This window comes from Mizuhopecten yessoensis, unplaced genomic scaffold (genome assembly GCF_002113885.1).
Source record: "Mizuhopecten yessoensis strain PY_sf001 unplaced genomic scaffold, ASM211388v2 scaffold8605, whole genome shotgun sequence".
Taxonomy (NCBI): Eukaryota; Metazoa; Mollusca; class Bivalvia; order Pectinida; family Pectinidae; genus Mizuhopecten; species Mizuhopecten yessoensis.
Window position 1 is genome coordinate 213626 of NW_018407631.1, and position 19972 is coordinate 233597.

The following is a 19972-nucleotide window of genomic DNA, read 5'->3' on the forward strand; positions in this document are numbered from 1 at the left end:
AATCACCTGTATAACATTTATAGATAACACTTGTTATCCCCCGTATAACATTTATAGGTAACACTTGTTAATCACCTGTACAACATTTATAGATAACACTTGTTATCACCTGTATAACATTTATAGATAACACTTGTTATCCCCGTATAACATGTATAGGTAACACTTGTTATCCCCCGTATAACATTTATAGGTAACACTTGTTATCATCTGTATAACATGTATAGATAACACTTGTTATCACCTGTATAACATTTATAGGTAACACTTGTTATCACCTGTATAACATTTATAGGTAACACTTGTTTCCAGCTGTATAACATGTATAGGTAACACTTTTTATCACCTGTATAACATTTATAGGTAACACCCGTTAGTACCTGTATAACATTTATAGGAAACACCCGTTAGTACCTGTATAACATTTATATGTAACACCCGTTAGTACCTGTATAACATTTATATGTAACACCCGTTAGTACCTGTATAACATTTATAGGTAACCCCCGTTAGTACCTGTATAACATTTATAGGAACCACCCGTTAGTACCTGTATAACATTTATAGGCAACACCCGTTAGTACCTGTATAACATTTATAGGTAACACCTGTTTTCACCTGTATAACATTTATAGGTAACACCCGTTAGCACCTGTATAACATTTATAGGTAACACCTGTTTTCACCTGTATAACATTTATAGGTAANTGTGTATCACATCTATAGGGAACACTTGTTTTCACCTGTATAACATAACCTGTCTTCAGCTGAAAACTACTATCAAGTCATCATCATGTGTGACAATACAAAAACAAAGTTTCCCAAAATCGCCAAAAACGGTTATACTACTTCGATAATTATGTCAACCAAAAAATAATTTTGATGTTCATTTACTATACCACATCACTGCAGATTGAATTCATTACGATGGATTTCCTATGATTCTAATAATGGTTGCATAGTTCATGATTCTGTTTAGCTTAATGATATCTTTCAATAAACAATTAAAGTACTGACTTTTAAGCAGATTTTCTGAGTTTAAAGGGAGATGGAATGGCATTTTTATTGTAATTAGTTCGTATCTGTGTTTCATGTTAGAGTCACACTTCCCTGTCTGGGAGGGGGCTCAGTGCAGATCACTTTAGGCCATGTGTCTTTAATCCCATACATCAAAACCTTGATTAGGTAGTCACTGATTACAAGTTCATAGAAGGCTGCTGGACCTGGAGAAGGGGACTTAGTGATAGCTGACCACATGTCGGTAGTGTGGTACTTGTTGTGGGCAACATCTCCGGTCAGTATCTCTCCTCACACATTAACACCGGAAAATGGCCACACACCCCAACAAATACTGGTCTGATGAAATTGTTAGCTTGTAAAACATTGTCAAAATCAGGAAATAGGGAAGAAGACACTTAGGGTCTGCTCCTAAAACACTTAAGTAATAGATTGGGTAGCCAATGTAGCCTAAATGTAGCAGAACTGGACTTGGTCCATCATCAGCGACCAGGTAGCTCAGTTGGTAGATCATAATCTAGAGATCGGAGAGCCCTGGTTCAAATCTCAGTCTGGATGTGCATTTTTCTGCTTCTATTACATAAGGAAAACCTCTGGAGCTGATATTTCATATCACAGCAGATCTGCATGCCCTACATGAAGTCGGTAATGTTCTAGGTACAAGTTTTGAGCACAGAGTATACTCTACTAAGATTTGGTAATGTTCTAGGTACAAGTTTTGAGCACAAAGTATACTCTACTAAGATTTGGTAATGTTCTAGGTACAAGTTTTGAGCACAGAGTATACTCTACTAAGATTTGAGCAGACATTTACTGTATATGTAGAGATGGAGGATTTCCCTGCATCCCTTATCCATCAGCACCTGATTCTTCATACAGCATCCCCAGCCTCAGCACCAGATGTCTTCTCTATACAAACTGCATCAATAAACATTGAACTACATCTACAATTGCATATGGTAGATCTATCAGTGACCTGGGGTTTTCCTCATTGAGTAGTCCTCTTGTGGTGTTTCCTGTAGGTTAGAGTTCTATCAGTGACTTGGAGTGGTACTCGCTCCTGTTTTATAGTAGGGCAAAGTTGTTGTGTTTTTTCTAAAAAAAATATACTCAGTGTTGGCTTATATTTTATCACAGTTTAGCAGATTTTTAAAGTAATATGTAATAGGATTGGCAAAATGCACATCCAGACCAGGATTTGAACTTCAACCCCAAAGATACACAAGACCCTAAACAACCTTTTGTGGGGATAACGTGTTGGGTGCCAAATGTAACAGGAGAACAGAAAACCTTGACCCTCTAAACTTTAGACGGACATTCTAATTAAATGAGCTACCTGGACACCAGCAATTCATGCAGTCTGTTCCCTATTACATTAAGCTCTCTCAGTGGACTAGGAGATTGAGTCCCTATGTGCTATTGGCAAAGTTCTATCAATAGCCTGAAATATCCCATAGAGTTATCTCCCTTCACTGTACCCTATGGTAGGCTGACTGATACAACACTATACGTGTACTTTTCCCCCTATCCCCATCACTGACGGGTACTATGTGTTCTACCCAGAGACATTTCACACATGCCAGATACATGCACTGATAGACTGTTTGTTCTTAAAATACATGCTAACCATAAATGTCCCAAAAAACCCAAAGCAATGTTCCTGCATGCTGACACTATAATTGAGCTCCTGTGAAGGAATTCTGACACTCTGTATTGTGTGGCATCCCAGAGAAGTAGTTGTATACCTTGCTATGTAAAATTCCATCAGGATAACAGGCAAGCATCTAGATTGGAATACCACATATATAATTTATAATACTATATTTAATGTTTGTAATGGCTTTAAGTTTGCAGGGTGGTCCCTGTCTAGAGGAAGGGAAGATTAAGCAACTAAGGATGAAAAAGCTTGATTACAGTTTTAACCTTTTTAGGATTCAGTTGATCTAATAAACTGTTTCCAAGGGAAATAAGTAACTACACAGGTACTAATCAGGAAAATAAACAGGCATTTCGGTAACCACAAAGGTAATACTCAGGTAATAATACAGGTTCTGCTCAGGTAAATAAATATACAGGTCTACTCAGGTAACCATACAGGTACTCTGGTAACTACCTGTATAAAGCCGGACATGTTATATTCCTGTCCAGGGTGAGATGGACATGTTATATTCCTGTCCAGGGTGGGACTGACATGTTATATTCCTGTCCAGGGTGGGGCTGACATGTTATATTCCTGTCCAGGGTGGGGCTGACATGTTATATTCCTGTCCATGGTGGGATGGACATGTTATATTCCTCTCCAGGGTGGGGCTAACATGTTATATTCATGTCCAGGGTGGGGCTGACATGTTATATTCCTGTCCAGGGTGGGACTAACATGTTATATTCCTGTCCAGGGTGGGGCTGACATGTTATATTCCTGTCCAGGGTGGGATGAACATGTTATATTCCTGTCCAGGGTGAGATGGACATGTTATATTCCTGTCCAGGGTGAGATGGACATGTTATATTCCTGTCCAGGTTGGGGCGGACATGTTATATTCCTCTCCTGGGTTAGATGGACATGTTATATTCCTGTCCAGGGTAAGATGGACATGTTATATTCCTCTCCAGGGTGGGATGAACATGTTATATTCCTGTCCAGGGTGAGATGGACATGTTATATTCCTGTCCAGGGTGAGATGGACATGTTATATTCCTGTCCAGGTTGGGGCGGACATGTTATATTCCTCTCCTGGGTTAGATGGACATGTTATATTCCTGTCCAGGGTAAGATGGACATGTTATATTCCTCTCCAGGGTGGGGCGGACATGTTATATTCCTCTCCAGGTTGGGGCGAACATGTTATATTCCTCTCCAGGTTGGGGCGGACATGTTGTATTCCTGTCCAGGGTGAGATGGACATGTTATATTCCTGTTCAGGGTGAGATGGACATGTTATATTCCTGTCCAGGGTGAGATGGACATGTTATATTCCTCTCCAGAGTGGGGCTGACATGTTATATTCCTGTCCAGGGTGGGACTGACATGCTATATTCCTGTCCAGGGTGGGATTGACATGTTATATTCCTGTCCATGGTGGGATTGACATGTTATATTCCTGTCCATGGTGGGGCGGACATATTATATTCCTGTCCATGGTGGGGCGGACATGTTATATTCCTGTCCATGGTGGGGCGGATATATTATATTCCTGTCCATGGTGGGGCGGGCATGTTATATTCCTGTCCATGGTGAGATTGACATGTTATATTCCTGTCCATGGGGGGGGGGCTGACATGTTATATTCCGGTCCAGGGTGAGATTGACATGTTATATTCCTGTCCAGGGTGAGATGGACATGTTATATTCCTGTCCAGGTTACGGTGGACATGTTATATTCCTGTCCATGGTGGGGCGGATATATTATATTCCTGTCCATGGTGGGGCGGGCATGTTATATTCCTGTCCAGGGTGAGATTGACATGTTATATTCCTGTCCATGGTGGGGCGGACATGTTATATTCCTGTCCAGGGTGGGATTGACATGTTATATTCCTGTACATGGTGGGGCGGACATGTTATATTCCTGTCCATGGTGGGGCGGACATGTTATATTCCCGTCCATGGTGGGGCGGGCATGTTATATTCCTGTCCAGGGTGGGATGGACATGTTAAATTCCTGTCCATGGTGGGGTGGACATGTTATATTCCTGTCCAGGGTGGGATGGACTAATAGAATCATTCACCCCCTTTGGGGTGAGATAGGGGAATTTCAACCCGAGGGTTGAGATTCCCCTATCTTACCCACAAGGGGGTGAATGATTCTTTTTCTCTTACCCTGTTTTCCCCAATGTGTATCATATACACAATTTAATGATAACGTTACATGCTAAATTCACGGTTGACGTGACGTTGATGGATTGTTGCAGTGACGTCATTGTATTGTTGCAGTGACGTCATACCATTGTTATAAATAGGGGAATCCCCCCCCCCCGTCTCAACCCTAGGGCGGAGACAGATAAATCTAGCACCGGCAAAACGGAATTAAATATTGGATGTGTTGGGAGAAATGTTATATTCCTCTCCAGGTTGGGGCGGACATCTTGTATTCCTGTCCAGGTTGAGGCGGACATCTTATATATTCCTGTGTATGGTTTGGTGGACATGTAATAATCTTGTCTCTACCATGTTGAATCCCTTTTTAAAATCATGATCCTTGCTCTGTTCATTGTTAACTGGTTTGTAATTCCTCTACAAAATGTTTACAGCACTGTAAAGAATTGTGTTGTATGACTTCTGCTAATTGTCCTAGATATGCTATTACATAATAGCTTATTGTAATATATACAAGTTTGAAAAGATTCCAAGCTAAGTTCTGCCAGTAACCTGACAACAACAGCAGCCTTCTGCCAGCTGCCAGGTGTACCCCACAGGCACTCAACAATACATGGCTAAGGCCAAAATTAAAAAAACAAAAATGATGACATAATGACAAAATAATGATGAAAAGTCACATGACTAGTTGTTACCCAGTAATCTCAAGTTACCCTGAAAATCCCCCAATTTCTGTGTCCTAAGCAGCCCTTTTTATTGTGTTGATAGCTGATACACTTGAAATAACACCTCTTGCTCTAATTGTTCATAGACCTATAACCACATCTACACTATTATGTATAACTGTAACAGGGATTATTTTCCTAAGGAAGCCTGGTCATCTTTATCAATATGTGTTCTACACTGTAGGATCCAGACTACACATTATCAAATGTAAAATACAAATGCTAAAAAAATATTAAATTGAAGAATTAACATGGAGGAACGTTGCTGAAATAAATGACCACATTATAATTGAAATCGGAATAATTATCCTGCTATAGCACTTCCCAAACCCCAAGGGCTTCACTTCTAGCTGCTGAAGCCAGCATGTAACGTAAACAAAGTTGTACTACACTTGCCTGGGGCATCCCACAGATAGAAGTTAGGCAATGCTTGGGAGCTAACCGCTCCAGTTTGATGACTGAAATTAGCAGCTGGAACAGATAAAGTTCACATTTTTATGTCATACTAGTCTTTTTATATCCTGGAGAAAAGAGGGACAGTGGGGAATCCGTCAGCCTGTAGAGAATACCCTGATAATGTTAGGTGTGTTAGCTCATTAGCAGAAAAAAACATCAGTGGTATCAGTAAAGAGATTCATAATGGACTCTATACCCACAAGGCCGCTCAAAACTGCACCTAATTTCTGCCCAAGGAAAAACTAAAGATGATACTCTATAAAATTCTACAAGTGAAAACAGCTAGTTCTAACCCAGCCATCACCCTCTGATGAGCAGGCTGGAGAAACACATCTGCTTCGGGAAGACTCTATAAATCTCGTGATTTTATCATAGCATATTACCCCTTATCATAACTTGTGTTTTCTACCAAATTCCTCATCATAATTGAAATAAGCACTATCGAGCTGGATCTACTACAGTTTCTACTACAGCCCAAGTCCTGGAGTACACATCCACACAGCCCCTACTCCCCTTCAGTTCCCCCAGCCCTACCATCCACAGACCCCTATAGTCGGGCACCTATCTCCTGCCCCCAAGTGCCACATAACCTATGATATACTTTATCAATTTCCATTAAATACATCTTTCAATTTTCACTTCTAAAAATTGGTCTGCCCAGCCTGATCTGATAGGTGGCCCTCAGGTCTGATAAGATAGCTATATCCTTCATCTTCAACCTCACCTCACAGCCTCAGGTCACAACCTCCATAGATCTCACCCTCAGATTACCTACCTCAGCTTCAATATCAAATTTAATTAAATATTGGATGTGTTTTCAAAATAATTGAATAAAATTTATCATGCTAATGAAAATATATTACATCCAATTATACACTGTGTTAGAACCATAATTGAAATAGATACTAACCCCATGAAATAAGATATCATTACAGCCAATGTTTTATTGAAACTGGAAAGTTGAATTCTTCAGATAATTAATTCTATTGAAAATAATTTCTGTGCTTCAAAATTGCAAGATATTAAAATTTTGATTGATGTTTTGAGTACTGTATACATTTTTTTATTCCAGGATGCCATTGACTTTGTCCTTGAACTATGACCTCACTGCTTCCAGTTAGGTGTAAACAGGAGGCAGAAACATTCCTAGCAGGCTCATCAAACACCAACTGACAGCTTATGACAAGACACAAGATTCAACTTTAGATGCAAGCTGTTCAAACAAAGTCAGAAGCTCTTTGACTGATCTATCTGATTGAGTGGCTATCATTTTCCCAGCAAAGCTGGCAGATTTTTAATTAGACAGTGAGATCAAAAAGTGACATGGATTCATCTGTTAGGGTGAATATACTGTGCATATCCTTCCTACTGTGACTTCTTATTTGAAAAAGCAAAATAAAAAGGAAGAAAAAAATTCAGTAACATGAAACCACAGGTCATGGTCACCTGGACCCTTGACTTGTTTAAAACACTTCTACATAACCCACTGCCTGGTGAAAGCTTCTATGTGAGACAGCTGCCTGTCCATGGTAATTTGTGACTGCATGGCCAAGGTCCAGCAATGCCCTGCTCCAGATTTCTTACTTCTTTGTAACTTCTTTGGAAATATTTCTTTGATTAACTAATTCAATTCATAAAGTTTTTATTTCAGGTTTTTTAAACATTTTAAAATTACAGCCATGAGGTCATAACATAATGATATCAATATCGTGAAAAAAACAAGCTTTGCTAACAGATGTTCCTGCTTCTGTAAACAATCGTAACTCTATACAGGACCAAAGGTCTCCCTGTAAAAACCAGTTCCTATCATCATGATAATTAACCAACATTTTTTCAAAATTCTTTCTGATCCTTACCTAAATTAAAAAAAACGTTGTGAGGAACTTTAAAAACATGATTATTAGTAATAAATGTTCATTTCTTTTAAGAAGTCTGTGACCATGAAGAAGTACAAAGTCCCTTGGTCAATCTTTGTACACAATCACAGTTATTACCTTAATTACATTTAAACCCCTCCTTGAGAACTTTTCAATGTGAGGTGAATTTGTGATATTTTGTATCGATAGTAATAAAGGCCTAACAATGTCGTTTTGGATTACTTTCCCTTCTCACATGGTTCTTCACTGCATGCGGTTAATAACATTTCCATTTAAACTCTCTTGGTAAGCTAGATTTTTCACTTCGGCTTCCAGCACATCACTGTACCAAATAAGAGAATAGGATGAAAATCATTTTTCAGAATTTGACCCTAGTGAAAGTTGGTGATATTGCTGCCTGTTCACACAGTGGTTTTACATTCAGTGAACTCACTGGGTCTAACTTTACATCAGAAAACCCTTACACGAATTCCCTCATTGAGGTGCTGATTATGTGGGGCCTGTACTTATTTCATTTCAAATTGGTCATGTGATACATTTTTTCCGTTGTCATATGGAAACTGAAAGATGGAATCTCACAAAAAACATAATTTCACGAATAAACACACTTTCAAACAAATAAATGTACCTTACTGATTTTTATTTGATAATAAGAACTAACACAAAAATAACAATTGAAAGTGACGGGACTGCATCATCATTAGAGACAAACTTATCTTTATAAAGTTTAAATCAGGGCCAATAACTTAGCCACAGACAGTTAGGCTATGGGAAAATTCTCCAATCTTTGTCATGAAAACTCGTTCAAAATATATGCAAATATAATTATGCATTTCTAAACAGAAGTACCTTTAACTTGATTCAAACTTTTCATGAAATGTAGATAATTACAACGTTGACATATTTGGAAAGTGAAGTGATGCCTATATGCCCACAATAACAACCTGTTTACGGTGTTTAAGGCAGCAAAAGGTTTAACGATAGGTTTAAGGCAGCAAAAGGTTTAACGATAGGTTAATGTCTACCTATACGCAAACATTCGCATCCACCAAATAAACTAAATAGATGGGGCTCATTTCCTCGGCAAATAGAATTTAGGAAGCAAATCAGGAGAATTTGTATGAATTGGTCTATTACTGACAGTTGGTGCTAGTTAGAATAAGTCATAACTTCACAAATAGGGAGGTCAATGGAGGGTCGTTAGAATGTGTGAAGCTTGCTAACATCTAAATAAAGGCGTGTAGTGTATATCATGTTGACATCCAGGGCAATATATCATACATAGTTAAATGGTCTTTACAATGACAGTTGTACAGGAATTACAAAAACTTCAGATCTGAAATAAAATATGTTCTTTGGGTAATTTTAACACCAACTTAATTTGGTTTTCTCACCCTGCAGACATAATACAATCTAATGGGAGGTCTACCTGTTTCTCGCTAGCTCTCACGTAATTTCTGCACCAGGAACTCTAAAATTGTGAGGTGAGCTGCAGCCATTTATCTGATAACTGTGTAGATATGTCAGTACTAAAACTCACTGTAATGAAAGGGTAAGGCTAGTACTGATACAAAATAACTGCATACTCTAGATCTCTATAACTCTCTACACCCTAGCCACTGGTAGCTAGCTAGTTAGTTCCTATACCATTGCTAGTGTTATCTCTGTCCTATATTTTATTAGGCTAGAGAACATTTTTCTGAGTGTCCTATATTTTTATTTTTATTAGGTCTATATCCTAGCTATTAATATTATTTGGTCTATCCTACATCCCTATATAAGGTTTGCCTATATCCTAGTAAGTATAAGGTTTGTCCTATATCCTAGCTACTATAAGGTTTGTCCTATATCCTAGTTAGTATAAGGTTTGTCCGATATCCTAGTTAGTATAAGGTTTGTCCTATATCCTAGCTAGTATAAGGTTTGTCCTATATCCTAGCTAGTATAAGGTTTGTCCTATATCCTAGCTATTATAAGGTTTGTCCTATATCCTAGCTGCTGTAAGGTTTGCATATATCCTAGCTACTATAAGGTTTGTCCTATATCCCAGTTAGTATAAGGTTTGTCCTATATCCTAGCTAGTATAAGGTTTGTCCTAGCTATATCCTAGTTAGTATAAGGTTTGTCCTATATCCTAGTTAGTATAAGTTTGTCCTATATCCTAGCTATTATAAAGTTTGTCCTATATCCTAGTTAGTATAAGGTTTGCATATATCCTAGTTAGTATAAGGTTTGTCCTATATCCTAGTTAGTATTAGCCTTAGGTTTGCCTTAATGTGTCCTAGCCAGAGTTAAGACTATCCTATATGCTAGCTAGTAATAGGTCTGCCTTATACATATATCCTAGCTAGTGTTAGGACTGTCTAGTGAATATATCTTAGCTAGTGTTAGGACTGTCCAGTGAATATATCCTAGCTTGTGTTACGATCTATATCCTAGCCAGTATTACGTTCTATATCCTAGCTAGTTATAGGTGTGTCCTTTACCCTAGCTAGTTAACGTTTAGACTCTGTATTCCCTATATCATAGGTAGTGTTAGGGATCAGAGGCATTTCACAAGCTTTCCAAAACAGTATCAAGTAGGTAAATACTGCAAATCCCGCAGTTTAAATACCTATTTATTTAACAAGGATTGACAGAGGATTAAAGTATTGCAGTATGTGATGCCGTCGCTGTGTGTGTGTAAGTGGATCGTATCAATGTATTACTTAGTAATATATTGTTTTTATACACATTTAGCTAGCTTCAGGATTGATTGCCCTCAAAAGAAAAATGTATTTTTTGTAGATAAATTATCTCTAATTGATAAATTGAAAAATATTTATGTCAATACAGTATTAATAATTATTTTTGCAAGATAATTATTTCTTGATTCGTTCTCCGATTCCAATCACAATCCCTTTGAAGCAGTAAAGGTGTGGAATATGTTTGGTATGAGATAAACATTGATTCTGTACTCACATGACATGGTATCCTGGTCCCAAGCCTCTAAGATAAGGGTGTAGGATCTCTGTAACAACAAAACACACATTCAACTTATCATTCGTACATAACAAAGTGAGAAAAACAGGGAGAAAAAACATGTATAACTACTATATTGCAAAAGATTATATAATTGAGTGCTGTGAAGTAAGTTTGAGGGTGAAGTGGCCATCTCCTTGAGATCCGTGTTTCCACTAAATATGGCTAGACTGGAGGGAGATAAACACAGTGCTAAGATACTTTTACATATAAATCAGAATGATACCAAATCTTCTCAATACATGTTCTGTCCCAGTAATTGAATATCGGATGATAAGGTAAAGTTATAAAGGAATGGTATGTATAGTCAGACTGTTATTACACAGATGGTACAGTAACTGTAGGTACGGTACAGTAACTGTAGGTACGGTACAGTAACTTTAGGTACGGTACAGTAACTTTAGGTACGGTACAGTAACTGTAGGCACGGTACAGTAACTGTAGGTAAGGTACACTAACTGTAGGTACGGTACAGTGACTGTAGGTACGGTACAGTAATTGTAGGTAGGGTACAGTAACTGTAGGGACGGTATAGTAACTGTAGGTACGGTACAGCAACTGTAGGTACGGTACAGTAATTGTAGGTAGGGTACAGTAACTGTAGGTAGGGTACAGTAACTGTAGGTACGGTATAGTAACTGTAGGTACGGTACAGTAACTGTAGATACGGTACAGTAACTGTAGGTATGGTACAGTAACTGTAGGTACGGTACAGTAACTGTAGGTACAGTACAGTAACTGTAGGTAAGGTACAGTAACTGTAGGTACGGTATAGTAACTGTAGGTACGGTACAGTAACTGTAGGTACGGTACAGTAACTGTAGGACCGGTACAGTAACTGTAGGTACGGTACAGTAACTGTAGTTACGGTACAGTAACTGTAGGTACGGTACAGTAACTGTAGGTACGGTATAGTAACTGTAGGTACGGTACAGTAACTGTAGGTATGGTACAGTAACTGTAGGTACGGTACAGTAGTCAGTCAGCACTAGGTTGTAGCAGCAGGGGATGTGAAGAGAGAACATCACTACATTGTAGCAGCAGGGGATGTGTAGAGAGACCACCACTTGATTGTAGCAGCAGGGGATGTGTAGAGAGACCAGCACTAGATTGTAGCAGCAGGGGATGTGTAGAGAGACCAGCACTAGATTGTAGCAGCAGGGGATGTGTAGAGAGACCAGCACTAGACTATAGCAACAGGGGATGTGTAGAGAGACCAGCACTAGATTACTAGCACTAGATTTAGCAGCAGGGTATGCCTCCACTGCCACTGACTTTGCTGGTGTTGTTTGTAAATGCTTACAGCTGATTTTACACACCTGACATAACCTCTTACAACTGGTAATGGTGTGTGCAAGGGGTGGGGAAGGTCTCAGATTGGGAGGGGAGGGGGGAGTTGTTAGATGTTGCCAAAGCTACCAAGTTGGCCTTTGCAAAGTTGAAGGTCAACTGAGCTGGGAAGTAAAGGTCACAGAGGGGTAGAGAGTGATTGATCAGAGGGAAGGTAAACTTGGGCTAATAATATAAATTTTGAGGTACATACTGCTACAAGGAGACATAACAAATTGGTCTTCAAGATGAAGATGTGACATCCTTAGTCATAAGCAGAATTTTGACTAAGTAACCGTTAGAATCCAAGGACATGAAAACTGAGCCTATCTGTGAATCCCGACTTAAACCAAAGAGAGAGAAGGGGAGAGGTCACAGACTCCCAGCAACTCTAGGTTACACATGCCAGTAGTTTCCCTGTATTTGTAGATCCTTCACAGAGACATTAATTACATCTGGACTTTGATCTAATTAATAAACAAGAACAACTGATAGACCTGGTTAGTATATAATGATTAATCTGTTCCACGAGCCAGTCAAGTAATAAGTTGGTGAAAGCCTTTCCTGTCGTTATTATTTTAAACGTGATCTCCAACTTGCTCCTAATTTGTTTGTGCGTGTTTTGTGAATCTGAGCTAGGTAAGGTCCCTGGTTTATGTGGCTGAGAGGTAAGGCATTTCCTCATACACTGTGCTTCAATTACCAATAACTCTGAAACTAGCATTGTAAAGTTGAGTAGATTAGAGAAGACATTGCCAGGTCTGGCCATTACAATGGGATTACAACGTTAGACACAAATGTCTATTGCATGTCTGTTACCAATAGTACACTGTGGCCATTACCTCCAGACGTATAACAGTCCCAGGCAATCCCCATGTAACTTAAGGGTTAAAGGTCAGATTGCAAAGATGTTTTCTTAATTTAAATTTCCACAAGCAGAAAATAGCTTGAGGAAGTGAACTTGTGGCTAGATACCAAAACAGATAAATATCTACTAAACGCCCAGGTTTAACTCCAATTGGATTCAGCCAATGACATTTCATTTAACTTTAAACTGAAATTATAATGTATTATGTATGCCATAGCATGGAGTGATAGTAAAAGTATGTTACACCTCTTATCAAATTTTCTGTATAAAAATATCAGATACATCCTTGTCTTTATTTTTCTAAGTAAAGAAATGACAGAAAATATACATAAGTCATTTTAGGAAAACTGCAAATACATATACATGATAACATATATGTAGGTAGGTCAATGTTTTGTATTACACATGATGGGCTAGGTCTCTGGCTGTCATTATCTGGCCAGAGTACCAGACATTGGCATTATCAACAAACACACTGTCAGATTGGTAAGCAAATAAACACTTCCTCCTGGTGTTATTACAGCAGGAAATATCAGCAGGTAAAGTCTTCACCACTACAGGACCCTTGGGGATTCTACAGAGATAGCAATCATCAGACCATCACAGGACCTTGGGGACTCTACAGAATATAGCAATCACCAGACCATCACAGGACCTAGGGGATTCTACAGAGATAGCAAGCATCAGACCATCACAGAACCTTGGGGACTCTACAGAATATAGCAATCACCAGACCATCACAGGACCTAGGGGATTCTACAGAAAATAGCAAGCATCAAACCATCACAGGACCTGGGGATTCTACAGAGATAGCAAGCATCAGACCATCACAGAACCTTGGGGATTCTACAGAAAATAGCAATCATCAGACCACCATCACAGGACCTTGGGGATTCTACAGAGATAGCAATCATCAGACCATCACAGGACCTTGGGGATTCTACAGAGATAGTAATCATCAGACCATCACAGAACCTTGGGGATTCTACAGAGATAGCAAGCATCAGACCATCACAGAACCTTGGGGACTCTACAGAATATAGCAATCATCAGACCATCACCGGACCTTGGGGATTCTACAGAAAATAGCAATCATCAGACCATCACAGGACCTTGGGGCCTCTACAGCGATAGCAATCACCAGACCATCACAGAACCTTGGGGATTCTACAGAATATAGAAATCACCAGACCATCACAGGACCTTGGGGATTCTACAGAAAATAGCAATCATCAGCCCATCACAGGACCTTGAGGATACTACAGAGATAGCAATCATCAGACCATCACAGGACCTGGGGGATTCTACAGAAAATGGCAAGCATCAGACCATCACAGAACCTTGGGGATTCTACAGAATATAGCAATCATCAGACCATCACAGGACCTTGAGGATACTACAGAGATAGCAATCATCAGACCATCACAGGACCTTGGGGATTCTACAGAATATAGCAATCATCAGACCATCACAGGACCTTGGGGATTCTACAGAAAATAGCAAGCATCAGACCATCACAGAACCTTGGGGATTCTACAGAGATAGCAATCATCAGACCATCACAGGACCTTGGGGATTCTACAGAGATAGCAATCATCAGACCATCACAGAACCCTGGGGATTCTACAGAGATAGCAATCATCAGACCATCACAGAACCCTGGGGATTCTACAGAGATAGCAAGCATCAGACCTAGAGAGTTCCCCAGGCCAACAAACTTCACAGAACCTAGAAATTCCATATTAAACAATAAAATTGTTGGAGATTCAATGGAGATCTCTAATATTTTTGACGTTGGGTTTTCCCCGAGCCAGGAAACATCATAGAACCATCACAGACCTGGGAATTCTCCTGGAATGATCAAAACATCACAAACCTGGGGATTCGCCTGAGAGAATAAAAATACCACAGATCTGGGGATTCCCCTACCTACTCTCCTGCACCTAAAACATCCTGTCTCATCCCAGTTCAATGCTGACAGGCCACCCTACCACACACATAGGATATATCTCCATCACAAAACGACTAGCTAGATACATACAGGGTACCATCTTACTGAAATAAGTGGTTCCATCTCTCACCACACACCTGTAGCTAATAAGGCACTGACAGGAGTCAAAGACATGGCAATCACCTACTTTCACTCTCAGTCCCTTACCACCTAGTTGTAACATGTGGTGACACACTTCACCTCTCTCATTCACAGCTATAGCCGATGCTGATATGTCTTTAATCTCCGATCATGTGCTTCTCTCTGTGTTTGATTACATGCTGAGGTTACCAGTGTCCCCATCTACTAACTCCACAACTTATTGTAATCATGGTACTAATCAATGCTCCAATCACTGTTGACCCTTGGCACCGTTCAAATGTAATCTGATACATATGGTTAACAGAACAACCTATGAACCAGTAACACGACAACCCAACAACCTATGAACCAGTAACACAACCACACCACAACAACTGAACCAGTAACACAACCACACAACATCAACTGAACCAGTAACACAACCATACCACAACAACTGAACCAGTAACACAACAACACCACAACTGAACCAGTAACACAACCATACCACAACAACTGAACCAGTAACACAACCACACCACAACAACTGAACCAGTAACACAACCACACCACAACAACTGAACCAGTAACACAACCACACCACAACAACTGAACCAGTAACACAACCACACCACAACAACTGAACCAGTAACACAACCACACCACAACAACTGAACCAGTAACACAACCACACCACAACAACTGAACCAGTAACACAACCACACCACAACAACTGAACCAGTAACACAACCACACCACAACAACTGAACCAGTAACACAACCACACCACAACAACTGAACCAGTAACACAACCACACCACAACAACTGAACCAGTAACACAACCACACCACAACAACTGAACCAGTAACACAACCACACCACAACAACTGAACCAGTAACACAACCACACCACAACAACTGAACCAGTAACACAACCACACCACAACAACTGAACCAGTAACACAACCACACCACAACAACTGAACCAGTAACACAACCACACCACAACAACTGAACCAGTAACACAACCACACCACAACAACTGAACCAGTAACACAACCACACCACAACAACTGAACCAGTAACACAACCACACCACAACAACTGAACCAGTAACACAACCACACCACAACAACTGAACCAGTAACACAACCACACCACAACAACTGAACCAGTAACACAACCACACCACAACAACTGAACCAGTAACACAACCACACCACAACAACTGAACCAGTAACACAACCACACCACAACAACTGAACCAGTAACACAACCACACCACAACAACTGAACCAGTAACACAACCACACCACAACAACTGAACCAGTAACACAACCACACCACAACAACTGAACCAGTAACACAACCACACCACAACAACTGAACCAGTAACACAACCACACCACAACAACTGAACCAGTAACACAACCACACCACAACAACTGAACCAGTAACACAACCACACCACAACAACTGAACCAGTAACACAACCACACCACAACAACTGAACCAGTAACACAACCACACCACAACAACTGAACCAGTAACACAACCACACCACAACAACTGAACCAGTAACACAACCACACCACAACAACTGAACCAGTAACACAACCACACCACAACAACTGAACCAGTAACACAACCACACCACAACAACTGAACCAGTAACACAACCACACCACAACAACTGAACCAGTAACACAACCACACCACAACAACTGAACCAGTAACACAACCACACCACAACAACTGAACCAGTAACACAACCACACCACAACAACTGAACCAGTAACACAACCACACCACAACAACTGAACCAGTAACACAACCACACCACAACAACTGAACCAGTAACACAACCACACCACAACAACTGAACCAGTAACACAACCACACCACAACTGAACCAGTAACACAACCACACCACAACAACTGAACCAGTAACACAACCACATCACAACTGAACCAGTAACACAACCACACCACAACAACTGAACCAGTAACACATCCACACCACAACTGAACCAGTAACACAACCACACCACAACAACTGAACCAATAACACAACCACATCACAGAACCTCTACCTCACAGCAGTAGTAGTACTATAAGTGTTGTACCACTAGTCTATCAGGGTTATTGTCCTGTACTTAATAAGTATGGCATCCCCTGTAATAGGCTGTGGGTATCTTATATCTGATGTAGAAATAATGTTCTATCTGTACACACAACATTTCTGCACCCACATCTGATCTAGATCAGTAGCTCTGTTTACTGTTTACTTATTGACTTGTACAAGTCTACACATACTAGCAGTGCAGACGCTTGGAAAAACCAAGTCGAGTCACAACCAAACAAAACAATTTAACACTGATGGAGGCAGATATAATGAGAAAGTTCTACTCTGCTCTTCGACATCTCCTTAATTAATAAAGCAGCTCACCAAATGTTCATCTTGACCTCCATCTTATGGAAATATCAGATTTTCTCTGAAGTACAGTCCAGAAAAGTCATCAAGTCTGACCATCACACATGGATCAAGGAAGGGGAGGGCTATAATAGTATGGGCAAGAGTTTGGGGGAGGGGCTGTATTATACAAAACAGGCAAGGGTTTGGGGGAGGGGAGGGGAGGGGAGGGGCTGTAATAGAAAGGGCAGCCATGATCAAAGAGCTGGTAAACAAACCATAACAGTGGAGTCAGTGGGTACATTATCTGGTAGCTGTGAGGTCAGTGTGTCCATAAATGACCTTTACAAGGGGTGACAGAGCACATCAAACTAACCACACACCACTGACTCCAACAAGTGGTAAACACATGTAGTGATGTTATCATTGAGAAAAAGATTCTGGTGAATGCATAGACAAAAGTTCACCATACATTAGCTGCAGTTTTTTGTAGAGTCTTGCTCCTGTGCCTCCATTCCTCTGTAGTAAGCCATTTAGCTGATACCAATCAATTGACGAACATTATTAGAACCAAATAGATATTATTTTATCACAAATATGCTCCGTTTTAGTTTTTTACCTGAAGATTTGGATAATGATCATGAATTGCAGTAATTTTTTGACTCTGGAATGGTGCTACATAAACATGTGATGTAATTACAATTGAAATGCTCTCTACATTTGCCAGGTGTGCGTACTCTAGGATGAGTTAAATCTATATCCTATGCTAATTAACATTTTTAAGATATTCCTTATCTGCCCTGAGCCTCCTGAGAACTGCATCTGCACAAAATCTCCTATAAATTGTACATCTAAAATTAAGAGTGTGAGTGGTAGTGCTAGGCTTAACTTTGGGCAGCATACATGTGTGAAGCACTGCCATTGTTGATCAAGACAAGATGAAGGTAGGATGGAAGTATTTTAATGTGCATTTCATAAGACATAACCATACCATCAATACATAATTCCATACTACTCTTTATAAAACCTTGAAACATGTTTCCTGTCCCAAACCCAAGCTTAGCCGATACAGATAACGATGATGGCTTCAATTTGAATTCAATAAATACAAGCAAATAGTGGTAAGTTTATTGGTTGAGAATGGAAAGGTTTTTCTGTCTAGGTTTGTGTATTGCCTGAGATGAGAGCAGCTGGGCCTGACATCTCCCATACACAAGGAGACCGTTCACACAGACCAGGGAACAGAGCAAACATTTAAAGGCTGTGATTATCCTGCTGCTGTAATTCATTGGTACATATCAGCTCCAAATCACTGGTGTTGTACAGGACAGTTCTGAGAGGATTTCTCCATTAGAATTGTTTAACAACATCAGCTGACGGCCTGAGATCAATCACTAGAGATTAATTGCTATTTCATGACCAACCATCACCTGTTCCGGATCTCTAAACCTTTAATTTCAATCTCACCTTCTGCAAGGATAAACCGCTTATGACTGAAATATCTTACTGCAAACAGCTAGCTTATTGCATAATCAATACACTAGGATTACATTTCACTTCCTTTTGTCTAATTATTTTTTTCTATTTTTATTTTGTCACACATAATTTTTGTAACAGCAAAATTCTTCAATTCTTGAAATGTAACCAAGAAAACCTGAATCCTTCTTAGAATATTCGTACTGAGATAAAAGTTATTTATAATACATTTGTTCAAGTTTGTTAAGATGAAGTAGTGCTTTTCATTGTGAACTGCTGAGATACCTTCCAGGAAGCCATGGGATATCTACCATACAAACCATCTGGACCCCTCACTCCGATCCAAACTGCTCAAATAACAACAGTACTTGTAGTATTTTATAGTTACGTTGGTCAATAAGATATAGCTTTCTATCAATACAGAACATCAAACGTCTATAGAACTCTGATCAACTTCAATTGCTTTATTGTCAATTGAGAATTCACATTCAATTCACAATGTGACCTCGACATAGCTGTATACAGGGTTTTTATCGGGTATACATTACAGCATCAATACTCTATTATATTGTTATCTTAATTTCATCTGACATAAAACTCTCTACATAAAAGGTAGACAGCCGAGTGTTCACATGGAATGTCCCACAGTAAACAGTGTCAACATACAAACTTGCAGCAGATGTTCAGTTGATCAATGTTAGCTAGATGTGTAAGTACCCTCAACCTACAAAACATCCACAAACTAATCAATGTAAATACTCTTACCCAAAACATCCACAAACTAATCAATGTTACTACTCTTACCCAAAACATCCACAAACTAATCGATGTAAATACTCTTACCCAAAACATCCACAAACTAATCAATGTTACTACTCTTACCCAAAACATCCACAAACTA

The 19972-nt window shown here is 39.6% G+C and overlaps 1 protein-coding gene and 1 long non-coding RNA gene across 5 annotated transcripts in view; one reads left to right on the forward strand and one right to left on the reverse strand.

Annotated features, from left to right (window-relative positions):
• LOC110456267 overlaps nt 1-8482 on the forward strand; it is a 44564-nt gene extending 36082 nt beyond the window's left edge. For both annotated transcript variants that reach the window (XR_002463574.1, XR_002463575.1), the window contains exon 3: nt 7088-8482. This is a non-coding gene — a long non-coding RNA (uncharacterized LOC110456267). The remainder of the gene's footprint in view (nt 1-7087) is intronic.
• The window catches only part of LOC110456266 (protein jagged-1b-like), a 148699-nt gene that overhangs the window by 65403 nt on the left and 63324 nt on the right, over nt 1-19972 (reverse strand). For all 3 annotated transcript variants that reach the window (XM_021506884.1, XM_021506886.1, XM_021506885.1), the window contains exon 2: nt 10854-10902. In XM_021506884.1, the coding sequence (XP_021362559.1) occupies nt 10854-10902 (49 nt within the window). The remainder of the gene's footprint in view (nt 1-10853; nt 10903-19972) is intronic.